Source organism: Callionymus lyra, chromosome 13, assembly GCF_982586985.1.
Source record: "Callionymus lyra chromosome 13, fCalLyr1.hap1.1, whole genome shotgun sequence".
NCBI lineage: Eukaryota > Metazoa > Chordata > Actinopteri > Syngnathiformes > Callionymidae > Callionymus > Callionymus lyra.
Window position 1 is genome coordinate 10602915 of NC_141830.1, and position 19971 is coordinate 10622885.

Consider the following 19971-nt stretch of genomic DNA (forward strand, 5'->3'; position numbering starts at 1 on the left):
AGGCGGTTCTTTTTTCTTTTTCTTTTCCTTTTTTTTCCTCATAGAATGTGCTAGAAGAGCCGCAGCACCCCCCCACGCTTTGTGAATATCCTTCCACGGAGCAAGTTTATCTAAACGTATAGAATGAGTATTTTAACTAAAATTAATCAATTAAAGGGCTAGAAGGTTTTATCCATAAATACTGATTTGTTAATGTAGGAATTTAACAAGTGGTTACATTTATTCAATCGCTGCTTTAAAGTAGACCCGGAAGTCGCTACTCGCAATATAGTAGTAAAGCGATAAAGTGTTTATTATTGTTTCTGAATAAAAAACTATTTTTTTACTTTTGCAAATTATTAAAACAACGAGTTAAAATCAATTTATGAAAAAATATACACCATTATCGTATTAACGTTTACTTGGTGTTATTAAAATTCTGAGGGATTTAATTAGAAAATAAAATAAAAATAATAATAAATGTGTTATTTATTAATCTTACTCTGACGATGTGCAGCAAAAAATATATATAATTTGACGTCAATAAAGATGTGTTTTGTTTGTACATAAAGTACCGCGGAGGGATACGCCTGCTCGCAAAGACCAATGCGTATAAAGATCTCCGTCTAATAAAAGGAAGTCCCTTTCAGTTTGTCTGCGTCAGTGTGCGGAGGGGACGCTTGTCTGGACGCATTTATTCAAGAATTGTCAACGTAATTACCAAGGTAAGTACGTGGAATGATGCTTTATCTCCGATAGTGAATAAATAAGATGCGTTTTGACGCTTCGAGGCTTTTGAAACGTTGACTATTTAGAGGATGCGCTGCGACTGCTGCGTCCATGATGGCAGCATCATGACTCGACTGCAATGTCACCAATAATTCTGAATGAATGTTTGAAATTCTGATTTATATTCCAAACTATCCGAAAGATCCTTTAAGAACAATATTTGTTATGTTTATGCGGCACTGCGGATGTAGCTCCGTTTGCATAAAGGCAGGTGTGGTGCAGAAGACGACGAATAATTGAATAATACTTGTGTATTAACTCTGATCAGTATTCATTTTGTTATATCTAATGTAAACGTGGTTAAATAATCCTAATTTATCGTAGTATTAACCGTTTAAAACAAGTAAATGAACGAAACACTATGGCACGAATCCATTCGTGTTTAACGGTAAGTTATTGTAAAAATATGTTCACATATTAACGTTAGTAAAGGGATTCGGTTCCGTGTCTCAAGAGTCGTCCTGGTACCGCTTTGCGTTCGGATGGAAGGTTCTCGTCCTTCAACACGTGTTTGCGGGGGCCATTGTCTGTCTTGTCGGTCGCCGCCATGTTGGATAACGGCCACTTCCGCCAAAGCCGTAGCAACATGAGCTCAGCAGAATATTGAGTCATCGAGCGTAAAACGAAACATTAAAGGGTAATATAACGAGTCAAAGGGTGTTGGGCGGTGTAATCCACGTGCTGGTCAGCTTCCGGGTGTGACTCCTGGCCACGAGTATATTCGATTTTTTTTTATTATTTACTTGATTCTCAGGGTTTTTGGCTGACATTAGTGCTTGATGTTTACCTTGTGAACTCTATTTATGATCTACAATAACACTAAACAATATTGGGTCTTTACTGCAAAATAGTTTCCCTTGCTTTGTTTTTGTCATTTAAATTCGTTCAAACCCTTTATTGTGTTAAAAGATTTAAGTGCTCCAGTACAAACATTCCTTCAAGTGCCCCCCCTGGCTCTTCCAACTGCCCAATGTAACTGCCATTATTGTTCCACTCTAATAACAACACTGACCTCTTGTTTAGATGCCTGAAGAAATGCTCCAAGAGGAAGAGGTTGAGACCTTTGCCTTCCAGGCAGAGATCGCTCAACTGATGTCCCTGATCATCAACACCTTCTACTCCAACAAGGAAATCTTCCTCAGGGAATTGATCTCCAACGCCTCCGATGTAAGCGGCCCCTCTTCTCCCCCCTTTCTCCCATTTGTCTCTCGTTCAAGGCTGACTCGAAACGTTTTTGTTCTCGACAGGCTTTGGACAAGATCCGTTACGAGAGCCTGACTGATCCCACCAAGCTCGACAGTGGCAAGGAACTGAAGATTGAAATCACTCCCACCCAAGACAACCGAACCCTCACCCTCATCGACACCGGGATCGGCATGACCAAGGCCGACCTGATCAACAACCTGGGTACCATCGCCAAGTCTGGCACCAAAGCCTTCATGGAGGCGCTGCAGGTAATTGACCGTTTGGAGTTGGAATGATGGACCTTCATTGAGTGGAACAGAAATTATTAATTAAAGACATGCTTTATAGTCGATGCATTTTTAATTCAGGCATTACTTCATAGTATCAATGACTTCTGATCATTACAGATGTAGTGCCAGAGTTAATTTTGATTTATTTTTGTGTTCCAGGCCGGAGCTGACATTTCCATGATCGGTCAGTTCGGTGTGGGTTTCTACTCCGCCTACCTGGTTGCCGAGAAGGTTGTCGTCACCACCAAACACAACGACGACGAGCAGTACATCTGGGAGTCTTCTGCCGGCGGCTCCTTCACAGTCCGGGTGGACAAAGACGGTGCGTCTCTCTTTATGGCGTTCAGTCGGTTGCATAGGGGTGTTATTTGATCAGATCGAAGGAGAGTTAACGGTGCAGATTTTAAACGTCGTCAATGGAATTCTGGGTAACACTGACTTGTTTAAAATGTAAAAACATGCACCCCAATCAATAATTGCATTTGTAGTGAATCTTGGTTGCCATGCTAGGGTACACTAGTCTTGTATAAAGATCAATATCTGGCTCATTTGCTGTTCATGCACAAAGTAGTACTTTGTTAATAGAGTCACTACATTTTTACAAGATGAGAAGAAAAAAAGCATCAAACATTTTAAAGATGCAATCGAGGCTTGTTTAGCAAAGGCTTCAAAAATGTCATCTTGTCTCAATGGAATTCAGAGAATAGGATGACAATGTCTTCCTTACCTAATCAAATGTCAAAATATGCAGCCCTTGATCTTATCTTAGAACTTAACTAACTTAAATAATTTACTGTTAAATATACATTAGTTCAAATTTATTTTCAACTAAGCAAAACCCTTTGAGGGAAGGAATAAAAGGTCAAGGTCTTGATGTTGTACTCAACATGTCAAACGCGTCATCTAAATGTTCTGGTCATGTGACAGGTGAGCCCATGGGTCGTGGTACCAAGATCGTCCTTCACCTGAAGGAAGACCAGACCGAGTACGTCGAGGAGAAGAGAGTGAAGGAGATCGTCAAGAAGCATTCTCAGTTCATCGGCTACCCGATCACCCTCTTCGTAAGTTACCGCGTCTCCTCAGACTTTGACGGTTCAGAGCTTGAAGGCGGACTTGTCTCGTGAAGGTGGAGAAGGAGCGCGACAAGGAGATCAGCGACGACGAGGCTGAGGAGGAGAAGGCCGAGAAGGAGGAGAAGGAAGAGGCTGAAGACAAACCCAAGATCGAGGATGTCGGCTCGGACGAGGACGAAGACGCTAAAGACAAGGACAAGAAGAAAAAGAAGAAGATCAAGGAGAAGTACATCGACCAGGAGGAGCTGAACAAGACCAAACCCATCTGGACCAGGAACCCAGACGACATCACAAACGAGGAGTACGGAGAGTTCTACAAGAGCTTGACCAACGACTGGGAGGACCACCTGGCTGTCAAGGTAGAGAAATGGCATTTAAAAAAATTAATCTTTTGAGTTCTTCTCTTAAACTCTGATGTTCTCTCCTCAGCACTTCTCAGTTGAGGGTCAGCTGGAGTTCCGCGCTCTGCTCTTCATTCCCCGCCGCGCACCCTTCGACCTCTTTGAGAACAAGAAAAAGAAGAACAACATCAAGCTGTACGTGAGGAGGGTCTTCATCATGGACAACTGTGAAGAGCTCATCCCAGAATACCTCAGTGAGTCACCCATACTCTTTGACCTTCTCGAATGACCTGATGCTGACCAGCTTCTGTCATTGTCTCCAGACTTCGTTCGCGGCGTTGTCGACTCCGAGGATCTGCCCCTCAACATCTCCCGAGAAATGCTGCAGCAGAGCAAGATCCTCAAGGTCATCCGCAAGAACATCGTCAAGAAGTGTCTGGAGCTCTTCGGCGAGCTGGCCGAGGACAAGGAGAACTACAAGAAGTTCTACGAGGGCTTCTCCAAGAACATCAAGGTGGCTTTTGTTCCACACCTGCAGTGAATCCCAACTTTTGCCTTTTTTAACACGTCTGGTTCTTCTCTACAGCTGGGCATCCACGAAGACTCTCAGAACCGCAAGAAGCTGTCAGAGCTGCTGCGTTACCACAGTTCCCAGTCCGGAGATGAGACCACCTCCCTCACAGAGTACCTCACCCGCATGAAGGACAGCCAGAAGTCCATCTACTACATCACTGGTGAGCAGAGGAGGCGGTGGCGGCATATGTTTAGAAGAGGCAACAGTTTCTAACCAGTGACCTTGACTGACCTCCAGGTGAGAGCAAAGACCAGGTGGCCAACTCCGCCTTCGTGGAGCGCGTCCGCAAGCGTGGCTTCGAGGTCCTGTACATGACGGAGCCCATCGACGAGTACTGCGTCCAGCAGCTGAAGGAGTTCGACGGCAAGACTCTGGTGTCCGTGACCAAAGAGGGTCTGGAGCTGCCAGAGGATGAGGAGGAGAAGAAGAAGATGGAGGAAGACAAGGCTAAGTTTGACAACCTGTGCAAGCTGATGAAGGAGATCCTGGACAAGAAAGTGGAGAAGGTCAGTGAAGGATCATCTCGTCTCTTACCGTCTCTTGTCGGGTCTTCAGATGTTTGACGTTCTTCTGTTTGGAAACAGGTTCCCTAATGATCCTTTTTTTAGTATCCTGGTGAGTTGTAGTCTCGGACGGACGTGTTTTCTGCGTGACTTTCTCAACGAGAATGATTTGAACTTAACTTTTGAATACGTTTGATTCTAACACGCCTGACGTTTGGAGATATTCTAACATGGAGATTTCCCTGCATGATGTTCACGTGAGGTCGCTCTGCTCGTTCCTGACGCTCCCGACTCTCGCCCCTCAGGTCACCGTGTCCAACAGGCTGGTGTCGTCGCCGTGCTGCATCGTCACCAGCACCTACGGCTGGACGGCCAACATGGAGAGGATCATGAAGGCCCAGGCTCTGAGGGACAACTCCACCATGGGCTACATGATGGCCAAGAAGCACCTGGAGGTCAACCCGGACCACCCCATCGTGGAGACCCTCAGGCAGAAGGCCGAGGCCGACAAGAACGACAAGGCCGTGAAGGACCTGGTCATCCTGCTCTTCGAGACCGCCCTGCTGTCCTCCGGCTTCTCCCTGGACGACCCCCAGACCCACTCCAACCGCATCTACAGGATGATCAAGCTGGGCCTGGGTAAGGACTTGAACCTCCTGACGTGGTCAGACCTGAGCTAATCATCTGCTTCATTACAGGCATCGACGACGACGAGGCAGTAGAAGAGCCCACGACGGCAGCCGCCCCCGACGAGATCCCACCACTAGAGGGCGAGGATGACGCCTCCCGCATGGAAGAAGTTGATTAAATGGTTCGACCCTCACTCGCCCCCCCCTCCTTCTCCCTACAGATTTCTATCTCACCTTCCAAATGTCGATCCTTTAAAAGTGCAGTAACTGAAACAAACTAGTTGTTGTTGTTGGATTTAAAAGGATTTAAAAAGTAAACTTTTGCTGTAAGTTCAAGGTGACAGCACATTTGTTTTATGAGTACCCTGTTGCACTGAGTTTTAAATGTCGGCGAGGATAACGTGTGAACATGGGAATGGTACATTCCACTGTCGGGTCTGGCGACCGGTCCCCGGGGGTCTGCTTGTGTGCAACTCTGCATGGAGAGACTGTAAGATTCCTTTGCCTGTGTTCAGGCTCCTCTGTAATCCAAGTCTTGTTTTGCAAAAAATTAAAGATGTAAGACCCAAACCTGTCTTTCTGGTATTTATAACAAAACTACCAAGCTTGTTCAGTGACTCGTCAAACTGGTCCAGACCAGTCAATCAACTCTACTGTATGATCGGTTTGAAGGGAAAGTATAACTAGCCTCAGATAAGGATCGACTTGGGTTGATCATAATCTGGAAATTGGGGTGTAAGTGGAAATATCTATCATTTACTCATGTTTTATAAAAGGGTTCAGAAAAGTCACTAGTTTAATATGACCACTAGAGGGCGTATTATACGTTGGTTTGAAAGGGGGAGTTTCTTTTTGAGTAACCTTTAAAAGTTTAATAGTCTTCATTCTTAATCTTCGTCCATATAAACCTCCAACTACTCTGTAATTTCTATCTTGTACTGAGAAATATTGTTCCGAAAAATGTATATTAAGTTTGTTTTCCGGGAAACTAGGATATCAGTGTAAATCTTGCCCACTTATGTCAGTCATAAGCCAAGACTGACTTCTGCTCCAACAACTACTCAAGTTTGTCTGGAAAATTCCTCTTGCCGAGGCTTCAATAGAAGTGAGTGGAGCAGTTTGGAGGTATTTAGACTTGAGTGTCTTTTTGGACAAAAGTAACCCATTACAATCCCAACTCTTAGTTGACATGAGGATGACTATAAAAGGAAGTTTACATTCTTTAAGTGAACCATCACTTTAGTGTGCTGTAATATGGAAGTATATCGAGAAATCGGAATATAGAACGATTGACGTTGATTTAAAGATTGTAACTTTGTTTATATTCTAAGGTAAGGTAAGGTAAAACTTTATTGATCCCTCAGGAGGTCTCCTTTGGGAAATTGTTTTTTACCAATAGCCAGCAATTTTTCATAAACAATAAAAAATAATACATAAAAAAATATATATATATATATATATATAAATGATTGAACTATTATACCAACATCTTTATATTTAATTCATAAATATACATGTTATATAACATTTACAAATGTGTAAATTGTAATAAGATTATGAACTTTTGTGTAAAAAAAAAAAGCATTTATTTTATAACTTAATTTAATATATTTTTAATTCAACCTTTCAATATAAAGATTATTTAAAAAAAAGATTGAAATGCTTAAAATAAATTTAAATAAAATACATTTCAACATTTAAATTGTTCACTTAAACCATTCAATATTCTGATGGCTCTGACATACTTCCATACTTTTTAATTTATCAGGTCATCTCTAAGTGCTTTTGGGGCAGCTGGAGGTCAAAGGTCAGCATCTCTCTTTTCTGATCTCCATGTAAAAATGGATGAGATTTATTTACAGATCATTCATGTTTATCTCATACATCTTATATAAAAAAAATATTTCTTCATATATTTATAGCAAAAACATGTCTTTGGTCTGGAGAGTCTCACACTTGATCCAGACATTTGGAGGTAAACCACAAAAAAAAAGCTTCAGACTGAACAGTTCCGAGGCCCTCGGTGACCTTTTTAGTTGACCTGGTCCTCCCGCCACTGGGTCACCTCGTAGATGATGGAGTCCAGGAGCTGCCGGGCGACCTCCTTCTGCTCCCGCCTCTGGTTCACCTCGGTCATCAGCAGCGGCAGGAAGTTGCTCTCGATGTCCTTCTTCACCGGGTCGTAGATGTATCCGTCCACCTTCAGCGAGCTGAAGACGGACGGGATCACGTTCTCCAGGTACCGGTGCGTGAAGGCCCGCCCGGCGATCATGGCCGCCACCTCCTTCTCCTTCCTCTGCACCTCCTTCTGCTGGGCGATGCGGTGCTCCTTCTCCTGCGTGTGGCGCCGCTCCTGCTCCTGCAGCCGCTGCACCTCCGCCAGCTCGGCGTTCCTGCACTCCTCGAAGTGCTTCTGCTGGGCCTTGAGGGCGGCCAGCTCCTCCTCCTCCATCACCTCCAGCAGGGACTGCTCGATGGTCTTGCCCGTCAGCACCTCCAGCAGCGGCTGCACCTCCCGGTCGAAGTCAAACAGCTCCCCGTCCTCGATCTGGGTCTCCACGTCCTTGCCGGTCTTGGCCGGGATGAAGAGCGGACTCGGCGGCTTGTCCACGAAGGCGTCCGTCTGGCAGTCCATCTCCGTGGTCACGATGATGTCGCTGAGCTCCTCCAGGTAGAGTTCCGTCTGCACGTCCATGTTCTGCCTGCCCTCCATGGGGTCGGGCGTGAAGGGCCGGAAGTCCCGCGCCCTGGTGGGTTTCTTGCCCGAACTCTGCGCGTCTGCGGGGTTTCTCTGCGAGGAGCCCGACGGTGTTTTCTGGGCGCCTCCCTTCAGGGCCTGTCGGTCGTATTTGCCGTCTCCGTATTTGGTTTGTATCTGAGCCGAGAGACGCTGGCGGTACTTGGTTCGGTTCTCGATGGACCTGGAGCTGATGGAGACCAGGCGAAAGCCTTCGGGGCACTTCTGGTTCTGTGAGTCCACCTTTTTTTTTATAGAGAGAACAGAAGAAGACACATGGTTAGAAACTGCTCTTTTAACTTTCTTTACCACGGTCGGTCTGACTAGGGTCGTGAGAAAATATCGATATCTTGATATATCGTGATATTTCACGATACTGTATTATTTTCAACATCAATGTATCGTTTATTTTCCATCAAATCCTAGTTTTATATTAGTTGTTATTGTAGTTAAATTGTGTTCAATTAAACCAATGGTCTCTCTCTTCATTCAGTCATCTCCTCCGCAGCTAAAGGAAAAAGATAACTGAGGACAAGAGGATACAGTGACTCCAGCAGCTTTTAAAGCAGATGTTTGGACATATTTTGGTTTTAAAACAAATGAAATCAGTTACGACTTTGTCAAGTCACGTGGTCTGTAAATGCTGCAAAACCAGAGTCAAGTACTCGACAATACTACAAATATAGCCTTGTTACTACACTAACACTACACGCCTTTGGCACCCGTAGCATGATATATATAGTTTTGCCAGATTCTTGCCAATACGCACCTTTTTAACGCCACCATTCTATATTAAAATGCATTTTATCAAGAACATTTTTAGTTTTATTCACAAATGCGTCACAGGTAGGATTAAATGAGATCTAACACTAAATTTAAAGAACTCAAAGATCAAGCAGGTCACTTTTAATTTATTCCAGATACACGCCTGAATATATATATTTTTAAATATGAAAGTGTCTCATCTCATATATTTATGGTTGAATTTGTTTCATTTATTTATTTAATTCCACAATTTGGATATTAAAAGGTGGATTATTTTTAATTGTTAAATTAAAAAAATAAATATATTCAAAATAATAATTTCTTTTTAAAGATATATAGTTTGATATTCTCGTTCCAATAATTCATATACAATTTTTAAATACACTTGTATTGTTTTTTAATCAATATAAAAATATTGGTTTTAATATATATAAATAATGCTGGCAATATAAATTAAACCTTTAAATATGAGAAATATCAAATTAAATTGAGAAATAAAATGCTTTAAAAGATTTTTCAATTTGAAAAGAAAAGAATCAAATTTTCAGCATTTAATTGCTAAAGTCAATATTCTGACAAATATACTTCTTACAAATCACGAGGTTGCACATTTTGACCCCCTAAACTCTCCTCATGGTGGCGCTGAAGAGAACCCATTGCAGCCAGCTTCAGCAAATTTATTTATGCAAGTTCCGGGGATTTTGGTTAATAACCGTCTTTATGACAAAGTGACACGAGGGGGGCTTCAACCGGGGGTTCAAGGACTCACCATATTACAATGTGAACGTGCTCTCGGCCACAGCAGTGGGAGGCTGTGACTCTATGGCTTCATCTGTCAGTGCAACACTCTGGACTCACCTGTGGAAGCGCATTTATACCTGTCGTCCAGCTCGGGATCAAAGAGAAGCGATGACGTCCTGTGTTGTTGTTCAAAGGCGACGGCGAACCGACAGAATACATAAACACTGACGAGTAAACAAAGACAGAAAGATAAGGATCTCCTCACCTGTCGACGCTGTACTATCACATTAACTATTAACCAGGAGAGAAATCTAAATAGAAAATGTTTTAGTAAATTAAGTAAAAAGTAAAACTGAAGTCAAAATAGAACATTTGTTAGTTATAAACACACATATACAAAAACATAAGTAAAATGATTTAGTTTGAGATATGCAGGGTTATTAATTTAATTATCTTTCATAAAATAAAAAATACTTAATGATTAAAACAAACAAAAAAAAACTACCGAATCAACTTGAAATTATTAGAATTTAAATTGTGATATAATGTGTCTTTAAAAAACTAAAAGACACAGAAAACAAAAAATAATGTAAAAAAAATAAAAAAAATCCTTATAACTTCCTAATTCATTATTAGCAAGAATGAACCAGCTGTTAATATGTTAATATATTTATGTTTTGTTTGTTTTTTTTACATATATTCTTGTCCCTTTCAAATTCAATATTTATTCCAGAGACTTAATAATATGGATTTATTAATAATGCTGTCTTAAATTGGGATTGAAGAAAATAATATTGGCTTTATATATGTATATATATATATATATATATATATACACACACATACATACACATACACACACACACATGTGTTGGCTGAAATAGTATATATATGATATAACATTTTGGTAATAAAGTAGGAAAAACACAGTCCAAAATAAAGTTCAAGAAATATATTAGATTGATTATTACATTATATATACACATATATATTTTTTAACAATATCTTAATTTGTGCATTTACAATATTCTTCTCTTTTGCTAATTTTTTTTCAGTTCCAATGAATCATAGTATGAAAGCACATTTGAAGCTACAATAGCTCCCTCTGGTGGAACCTTATGACCCCAACAATAGTAATTGGTCTGATGAAGCTTCATGAAACAGTGTCTTGTTGTTTAAAGGTCAGTAGGTGGCGCCATCGGTTTAAAAATGATGTGATGCAGCATTAGAACAGTGGTTCAAAACAAAGGAAAATAGTGCAGAGACCGCCATCTAGTGGACTCTGAAAATAATGACACAGCTTCATGAAGCTTCAGACCATCAGTACCAAAAAACAAACGCAGTATTTGTGAAGTAACAACATGAAATTCATAAAGTTAATTTGTGTTTTTATTATTAATTCAGCGATCTGAAGTAACAGAGCAATAATAAAAAGTACCAGTAACGTCTTTCTTTTAAAAACCATCCGAACATTCACGTGAAGACACAAAGCTTGTTTGTACAAAAACACACTTCATAATAAATGGACGCGTATTTATTTACATGAAATATATCTTTTTTTTTCTTTTTTTTTAAAACATCACGGTGCAGAACCTCGAGCTGGTCGTGTGATTTAAATACTTGTGGAAAAGGTTAATATATTAACTCTATATCACCTTTTCACGGACAAAAGGTTCTTTTAAGACTTTCAAACGTGTAACGTGGATATTGACCTATTGAGCCTGCAGGCGGCGATATTGCACCGATACTCGGAATATTCGTAAGCGATACACGATTCAATATTAGGATTGAGTTGACCGTCAGACCGTGAGAACATTATAACTCTAGTCTGGTGCTGGGAATGTCTCGACAACCTACGGATGAAGCCAAAAGAATTGACCTGAAATGTTTAAAAGAGTCAAAAGGACAAGATCTACTTCATGAGAAACATTTCTTAATAAAAGATGCAGGGGTTCCAACTGGTGACCATCAGTGGCGGGTGACATGGGCGAGTCTGCACATGCACTGCTGACATCTATATGTTCAAAGTGACATACAGAAAATAACAAAAATATGTTTTAAATTGAGACAAAAGCAGGTTTATCTTGAGGCCAATCGTACAAGAATACTAGCTTTGAGTTCAGGTTATTTCCGGGGTTTGATCCGAGGTCGCTCGAACATTTTACACACGATGACGTAAATAAAAACATTTTAAAAGTGACCTTTTGGTTTGACGTCGGCTTGAGACTCTCGTTGAAACGCGGTCGTCTGGATAAATAAGCCACATGTGGTGGTTTTGCCGCCCAATCTTTTCGGAGAAGTGTCGCAGTGTGTGAACATCGGTAAACGTCGTGTGTTTTTGACAAATCTTTCAGGCACTCCCGGCGAGGACCCCCCGGTGGAGGAACACACTCGACTAGACCCCCACCACGGACTCCTGCTCGCTCAGACCTTCTGAGTCAGTGGCGGCGCCGCCCGCCGCCCCGACTTCATGCGGCTGCGAGCGTACACCCGCAGGAAGAGCGCCAGGAACACGATGGAGATGCCGAAGCCTCCGACGACGGTGGTGGCGTGGTGGTACAGGAAGCAGGACAGGAGGATGGCGAAGGCCTGCCGCAGGGTCATGATGATGGTGAACACGGCGGCGCCGAACTGGTTGATGGTGTAGAAGATGAAGAGCTGCCCGCAGGCCGAGCACACCGACAGCAGGACGGCGTGGACGGCGAACTCCGAGTGGCGGGTCATGAAGGAGACGGACTCGAAGAGCGCCCCCTGCTCCAGCAGCGAGCCCACGGTGAAGAGGCAGGAGAACAGGTTGACGCCGAACATCATCTGCACCGACGACATCTTGTGCTTGAACAGGTTGTCCTGCCAGTTGGAGGTGAAGCTGTCGAAGACGATGTAGCCCGCCAGGATGACCACGCCGCTGAAGGTGGTCACCGTGGACAGGTGCTTGCTGGGCGAGCTGGTCAGCAGGAACATGCTGACGCCCACCGAGATCAGCACGGCGGTCAGGTACTCCCAGTACTCGTAGCTCTTGCGCGACACAAACTTGCCCATCACCATGACCGGGATGACCTTGGAGGCCTTGGCCAGGACCTGCGTGGGGAAGCTGATGTACTTGAGCGCCTCGTACTGGCACCAGCTGCTCATGATGTTGGACAGCGAGGCGAAGGAGTACTTGTACATGGGCGCGCCGTGGCGCGGCTGCTTGAACAGGAGGCACCACAGACCGGACACGGTCAGAGCCAGGATCCGGTTCATGAAGACCAGGAATTGAGAGTCCTTGAACTTCTCGCCTTCGCCGTCCGTCGCCGAGGCGCCGTACGAGCGCGTCATGACTCGCTCCTGCAGGACGCCCCACGTCAGGTACGAGACCTGAGGGCAGAGGCCGGTCAGACATCGTCACCAACACCATCATACTTTGATTTATTAGAGCGGTATCACTGCTGTTACTATAGAAACCTCTTCATCTTAACTATAGAATCAATTCTATATAAAGAACACATCTATCTATTTGCTCTCCCTGGACTGGAGAAATGCATTTAAAATATTTACTTCATTCATGTGGATTCATGTCAGAATAAAGTAGATGAGTAGAGAAAAAAACAAAAACTAAAGGGCTTAGTGATAGAAAGAAGACGGCATAAAACCATTTCAACCCTTGTGTTGTCGTTCACCTTGACCCAGAGACAACACAAAGGTTAAAAAGATACCAAATTAAAGTTTCCAAATAAAGGGCGGACAGTTTTAAAATAAAAAGATACAAAGAAACCTGTAAAAAAAATGCTGTTTTATAATGAATTATTATTTTAACCAAATATATTGATGAACAAAAGAATCAGTATACCGTATTTTCCGGAGTATAAGTCGCAGTTTTTTTTTCAGTTTGTCCGGGGGTGCGACTTATACTCTGGAGCGATTTATGTGTGAAATGATTAACACATTATTACCAGTATATAATTTCACATGTTATTTTCACACTAAACCGCAAGAGGGCGCTCTAGGCCTGTGTTGATAATTTCGACGTAGAAGAGGAAGCGCCGCATCTTCTACCTCCGGAGTTAGTTAGTTGTTTAAAAGTGACACCGAGGATGAAGATTTTATTGGATTTTAGTTATTTGGAGTTACACGGATGGTTTGGTAAACTTCTTAGTTATTTATGCTATAGTTCTCTGAATAACTATTAATTTGTTATGTTAACATACCAGGTTCTCAGTTGTGTCATGTAATGTAAGCATACCGTACAATTATTCAGTCTGTTGTTGCCTCCATTCCATTTTTATTTTAAATTGCCTTTCAAGATGACATGTCTGTTCTTGGTGTTGGAATTTATAAAAAATAAAAAAACGACTTATATACCTTTTTTTCCTTCTTGATTATGCATTTTATGGCTGGTGCGACTTGTACTCCGGAGTGACTTATAGTCCGGAAAATACAGTAAATGGAAAATAGCAGAGAGCTCTTCGAATGTAAGGTGTGCTAAACAAAAAAACCTTTTATGTTTATAAATAATACAAATATAAGTTCTAAAAAAGGGATAAAAAGATGCAAATGGAAGGAACAAATAAATAAGCCATCTTAGCAAACAAAGGAAAGAACTAAAACACGTAGTTGGAAAATAAAGATCCTGTTGAGTTGATTACACAGTCGTTTGAAAAGACTCTAAATGCTCCTCTCAAGGTTTGTTTACAGTTATCCACCGTATTCAAAGGCGCTGACTTGAGACGAGACGCTCGAGTTAAACAAACACACCTCGCCCACTCAGACTGGCGCACGGAGGTGAATCAGTGACTGTGATGGACGACATGTTGCACGTGTGTCCGTGTACGTGTTCACTGAGTCACCGTCATGTCTGGGATGTTCCTCACCTGAAGTCCAGCGGCACAAAATATCAGCTTCACCGTCTGCCGGAGCGTCGTCGAACCCGAGTCTTCGTTCCTGGCTGCGGCCGGTGCCTCGTCCAACAGGCCCGACTTGGCTTCGCTTCCGAACACGCATGTCTTGATGAGCGGGAAGCAGATCCCCGAACCTACAGAGAGCAGACGAACTTTAGTCTCACCGCTGCTCACCACCGTATATTGGCACGAATCTGGTGATACGATACGCATCACGATACAGGGGCCGATATATTGCGATACTGTAGGAACAAGTATATATTTTTTGTATTGTCGAGTACTTGACTCTGGTGTTGCAGTATTTACAGACCACATGACTGTTGACGAAGTCATAACTGCTTTCATTTGTTTTGAAACCAAAATATGTCCGAACATCAGCTTTAAAAGCTGCTGGAGTCCACTGTATCCTCTCGTCCTCAGTCATCATAGGAATTTCCCGGGATTTTATTGTCACTTTAGATTTGTAGGATGTAATGACCGCTGCCATCAATTAATTGTAAATGAAAAAAAAAAATGGTATAATAATTTTATTGTACACACACTTTTAATTGAACCATAAGTAAGTAAGTAGTTAAACCACCTCAACAGTTAAACCACATCTACCTCATGCAGTACTTGTACTTTTGTCGCTCTTTTTTTAGATTTAATTCTTTCAAATGTGTATATATATATATATATATATATATATATATATATATATATATATACATGTTTATTTTTTACTGTACACTTTTGTTGGGGGTACAAAGTAAGAATTTCATGGTACATAGTACCCATGACAATAAACACTTTGAATTGAATTGTAAACTAGATAAAAACCTGATTTGGAAGCCAAAAAGAACAACAATAATAATAAATACAATTAATCGATACAGTGCTTTTGAATATCAATATGGTATTGTGAAAAAGAAAATAGCAATATTTAAATCTATTGATACTTTCTTACACCCCTGCTGCTCAAACTTGGAAACATTCACCTTTAGCTTTTTCTCATGATGACACAAGGTATTAGTTTTGTGAACACACACAAAAAAAGTTTTGTGTAAAAACATGTACAGTTGTACGGAACCCTCACCTGTGTCCAAGTAGTTGATGCGCTTGAAGTAGCTAATGAGCAGGTACCCGGGGATGATGATGGTGGAGTAGCCCAGCACGTTGACCAGGAAGCGGAAGAACCAGACATCTCGCCAGCCTTCCAGGAGCGACGCGTCTTCTTCCGCGGCCGCGCTGGAGGGCAGGAGGAGCAGCAGCAGTGCGGGCCAAACCCTGGGACAACGACACCAGATAAGAGTCGACTTAAATAGCCAAACACACGTCAGATTATATCCATATAGTTGATTAGACATGTGAGAAATATAGTATAATAGAATCATTACAGATAAGAAATACAATAAAACATTATTTTTATTACGATAATATCCAAAATCTTAAATGCCATTCAAAGGTGAACATTGTACATAAGAGCGGCAGATCTTGCTCAAGCATTTGTGGCTGTGGAAATTAAAATCTAGATTCATTTCAAAAGTCACTTTGACTAGTCAAATTGATGTGAACGAATGTGCCGAGCAAGGCCTTCGCGGTTATGAGCCACAGGATTTGATCTTCATCACACACGTCTACAGCTGCCTTGTTTGAACTCTGATTAAGATATATCTGTTTTAGTCATTTCCCCACTATCTTTTCAAGTGTTATTTAATCTTTAAATAAAACTTTTTTTGATCGGCTATACCTTTACAAGCCAACAACAGACAAAGATGTGAAAGTTCTACAGTCATTTTCCTTGAATTAAATCAATTCGAAGCTTCTTAAAATAGCTTTCAACCATTGCTGTTGAAATACTCGTTGGTCAAGTATTTCAACAGCACCCACAAGTATTTGCCGAGATATTAACAAGATGGAGAATCAGTTGAAGCTTTATCATTATTGTTTGTTGTATGGAATACATACAAACAACTGAGGGAAAATGGCAATTACATATTTTAGACGTTAATTGACGAGTGAGCTCATCTAAGCTAACTAAGCTTAGCAATGTAGATAAACGCTCGAACAAATGGTATTACGATATGATTGTTGATGCCAAAACCTAAAACTTCCAACTTCTATAATCAACAAACCTCAAAATAATCATCTGTAGGTCAGCTCATCGCACTCAAACCAGAACAGACAACTACAAAGACCAGAAAACCAACACGAAGTATAGTTACACATACTGTACACACAACTTCTATATTATATACAAAGTAGGGCTGCATGGTTGGAAAAAAGTGGGATTTACAAAATTGGTGTCTTAAATTGCGATATCGATGTAATTGCGATATTTTTTTTTAACCTAAAAATGTAGCCACGCGTACTGTAGGTGAGGTCCGGCGGTGTAGATGAGGAAAACGATGCGATATTTCCCTTATTGCCACGCTTCTGTGCTGAAAAATGTCACTTATAACAGTAACTCAATTTCTCGGGACTTGCGTCGGTTTCCCGAGAAACCGAGCGACATCAGAGAGGAGCCGCCGGCGGGTCGCGATATCACCAAATCGATAATAAATTCCACCTCCTTGTACACGCACACATAACGGTTTATAAATGACCTGACGCTACTTAGTTCATTATCATACGGAGAAGACAGACAGGTTTACAGTTGTTTGGAAGTTCAGCAATCTTATAAAAACACAAGCTGAAAACAACTGAGAAAAGATAAAAAGAGGGGTTAAAAGAGATGAGTGACTAGATCACTTGTGTTTAAGTAACGCTCATAGGTTGTATATACTGAGCCGCGCTAAGCCAGTCTGTCGGCAAGACGCGTCGCCATAGCAACCGAGCATGCTGTGCCGCACAGCTGACAGACAGACGGAGACGTAAACGACAATGAGACATAGAAGTACAAATTGACAACTTGACAGTACGTGACACTGATTGATCGAAGTGTGCATTTAAGAAATGCTTGATTTATACAATAAAAAATTATAAATGATCACACATGTTTTCGATAAACATATCGCACGTGCCAATATCCCAATATCAATATTTTTTCGATATATCGTGCAGCCCTAATACAAATGTATTATTGGATCTTTGATTCCAATGCCATGTAGCTGCTAAAGCAACCATAAATATAATAGAGTCACAGTTTAAGATATAACCTGGATCATCCAGTTAGTTTAGTCCGTTCATAGTTTGTCTCAGGTGTCATTTTTAAAATTGTTTCTTATTCATGTGACTGTTCCAGTGTGTAGGAGCTGGCAACGTACAAGTCTAAATCAGATCAGCTCTTTATCTTTACATAAACCCTCAGCAAAACTCCCAGCGGAGAAGTAGGTGTGGTTCATTGGCAGAGGGAGTGGAGCCGGGCCACCTCCCGAAGGGCCCGACTCACATAGACCCCCCTTTGTCTGGGACATGGCTGTGGTGTAACTTTCCAGTAGCACGCTGCAGCGAGACCTGGATTCTGAATAAGCAGTTTATTACATGCAGGAATGTTCTGGTCAAGATGGGCAGCGAAAAACATGTTGAGATAAAAGGCTGGACCTGAATTTAAATTTCCAAAGGGGAAAACATCTCTAATGTAAGGTTTGGATACATTATCAGCAACATGACGGGACAGAGAAACAGAGAAAACTTCCCGTTGTCTCAATACTGCCGGAAACTAGAGCATTACTTTTGTTTCCCCCCCCCCCCCCCATGTCCTCTTCACATTGAGCAGCAGGACTGACTTGATTCCATCAGTGTTTTCTAAGCAGGTTATTCAAGGCGGTGACCACGGAGGTTCCCAGGTAACGACACCACTATTGTGCAGCGTTTTAACTTTTCGTAACTACATAATAAATACTTACACAACATCATGAAACATGCAGAGTAAAGTGATCTTTCTAGTAGGACTCGAGTTACTGTATCTTAAATGGCGCCTGAAGTTTCGCAATAGAAAAAAAACAACGTTTCCAAAATTTGGACAATTGAGTGTTTCAATTGTGAATTACTTTGTGTCAATAATAGTTGTAGGCTGTTTTTTCCCTTGTGTGCCGGTTTGGGTTACGCTATATCAGCATTATTTTGGGGTTTAACTGCGTGTTCTTGAGACAGCGTAGGTTTGAGTGGGTGTCGCAGAACACAGATGGATAAGCGATGACAATGAGCGATGATATCCCAGCATTCCACATCAACAACTTCCCTCAGGCCTTGCTCGTACTGTGGAGTCGGGTTGAACTCCTTTATATGTTAAAGGAAGAGAGACTTGGGAGACATGTTTACAGAAACATTTGGGGATTTCCTATAACTTGGAATTGATACAAATACATGTTTGGTGTGGCAGGTTCTGAAACACCAACGACACTAAAAGACTATGACGGGTTAATTTTTTAAAGTTAACACACTTTTTTTCCTGCCTTTCTTACAACTGGTGAAAGGCACTGAACGCTGCAGCATAGAAAACACGATCAATTGAGATTTAATGTATAAAATATACTATATACAGGGCCAACAGTGTTACTAGACGACAGACTACTAATATATAATATAATAATAATTATTGGCACTAATGTCAGCCACAAGTCAACATTAGGCCAAGAAATAGAAGCTCTTCTCCGAGTCTAAACAGGTTTACTGAACTCCTTTGTGACCTCTCAGAGTACAACAGGTAAATGTCAAAACCTAATAACAGAAGTAGAAATGTCAATTATTATCTTTTGGAGTTGAACCGTTTCATTTCCCCTGAGCAGTTTTCACAATAAAAACATTGATAAAAAATAGTATCAGAAGAACACAAATAACCAACAAGTGAAGACAAAACAACGAATGTTTCGATTAGAAACTAGTGGTTAATGAAAATAATGTCAATGTTAAGTTAACGTTTGTCTACGAAAAGAGGGATTCGAGAGCATTAAGATGTGTGACGGCGGGTGAGCTACTGTTAGCTTCGGTCTCCAGCGTTACCTCCATGAAAGAGATGGCATTTTCTGTGGCCCGTCACCTGGCGTTAGCAGACCCGCCGACAGTCTCAGGCGTCCCCGCCGAACCGGAGCATGAAGTCTCACTGACACGCCTGGTCCCGAAAACTTTAGCGAGCGATGAGTCGAGACGTTCAACGAAGCGTGTTTGTTTTTTGTTTTTTTCTGTCCTAAACTTGTCTTCTGATGCGTTCACCGAAGAAACGGACACCCTTCTTCTTCTGGGGCACGAAAGGATGCCGAAGATGGAGCGGTACTGCCGTCGAACCAAACACTGACCTCTACTGGTACGGAGGAGCTATTGCATCGTTATTACGAAAAACGTTTTGATAAAGAGGGGATTGTTGCCACAGGGGAGGGGGGTGAAGTCTAGAGCACAGAGTCTACTGAATCCTTGAAGAGACATCTTAAGACCTTTTTATTTGTTCAGGCTTTTCCTTGATTTTCTGGAACTCCTGTTGTGTTATCAGTTTTATCTTGATCTTTAAAGTTTTTACTTTATTGAATATTGTTTTGATTGTTTAAGCGCTTTGTGACCCTGGTCTGGAAAA

The 19971-nt window shown here is 41.7% G+C and overlaps 3 protein-coding genes across 3 annotated transcripts; 1 reads left to right on the forward strand and 2 right to left on the reverse strand.

Annotated features, from left to right (window-relative positions):
• The first annotated feature begins 541 nt into the window (after positions 1–541).
• Positions 542–5933, forward strand: hsp90ab1 (heat shock protein 90, alpha (cytosolic), class B member 1). Its single transcript, XM_087805206.1, has 12 exons — positions 542–704; positions 1792–1935; positions 2016–2222; positions 2403–2565; positions 3171–3304; positions 3370–3675; positions 3746–3911; positions 3981–4171; positions 4244–4391; positions 4469–4737; positions 5040–5373; positions 5433–5933. The coding sequence occupies exons 2-12, from the start codon at positions 1792–1794 to the stop codon at positions 5540–5542; spliced, it is 2172 nt and encodes a 723-aa protein (XP_087661332.1). The 5' UTR covers positions 542–704; the 3' UTR covers positions 5543–5933.
• Positions 5934–7223: 1290 nt separating this feature from the next.
• LOC148067312 (radial spoke head protein 3 homolog B-like) lies at positions 7224–9678 on the reverse strand. The gene is made up of 2 exons (XM_087805801.1): positions 9635–9678; positions 7224–8343 (listed from the first exon to the last, which is right to left on the reverse strand). The coding sequence occupies exons 1-2, from the start codon at positions 9635–9637 to the stop codon at positions 7396–7398; spliced, it is 951 nt and encodes a 316-aa protein (XP_087661927.1). The 5' UTR covers positions 9638–9678; the 3' UTR covers positions 7224–7395.
• A 1299-nt stretch (positions 9679–10977) lies between these two features.
• On the reverse strand, positions 10978–19632 carry slc35b2 (solute carrier family 35 member B2). Its single transcript, XM_087806227.1, has 4 exons — positions 19407–19632; positions 15559–15749; positions 14457–14617; positions 10978–12963 (listed from the first exon to the last, which is right to left on the reverse strand). The coding sequence occupies exons 1-4, from the start codon at positions 19424–19426 to the stop codon at positions 12031–12033; spliced, it is 1305 nt and encodes a 434-aa protein (XP_087662353.1). The 5' UTR covers positions 19427–19632; the 3' UTR covers positions 10978–12030.
• Between the last annotated feature and the right edge of the window lie 339 nt (positions 19633–19971).

Excerpts from the sequence above, each read along its gene's own strand:
- hsp90ab1 (XM_087805206.1), top strand. The coding sequence starts at position 1,792 with ATGCCTGAAGAAATGCTCCAAGAGGAAGAGGTTGAGACCTTTGCCTTC. Across the intron at positions 3,305-3,369 it reads GCTACCCGATCACCCTCTTC|GTGGAGAAGGAGCGCGACAA; the intron begins GTAAGTTACCGC and ends TGTCTCGTGAAG. Across the intron at positions 4,738-5,039 it reads TGGACAAGAAAGTGGAGAAG|GTCACCGTGTCCAACAGGCT; the intron begins GTCAGTGAAGGA and ends CTCGCCCCTCAG.
- slc35b2 (XM_087806227.1), bottom strand. The coding sequence starts at position 19,426 with ATGCCATCTCTTTCATGGAG. Across the intron at positions 15,750-19,406 it reads ATGCCATCTCTTTCATGGAG|GGTTTGGCCCGCACTGCTGC; the intron begins GTAACGCTGGAG and ends TCGTTGTCCCAG. Across the intron at positions 12,964-14,456 it reads TTTGTGCCGCTGGACTTCAG|GTCTCGTACCTGACGTGGGG; the intron begins GTGAGGAACATC and ends CTCTGCCCTCAG.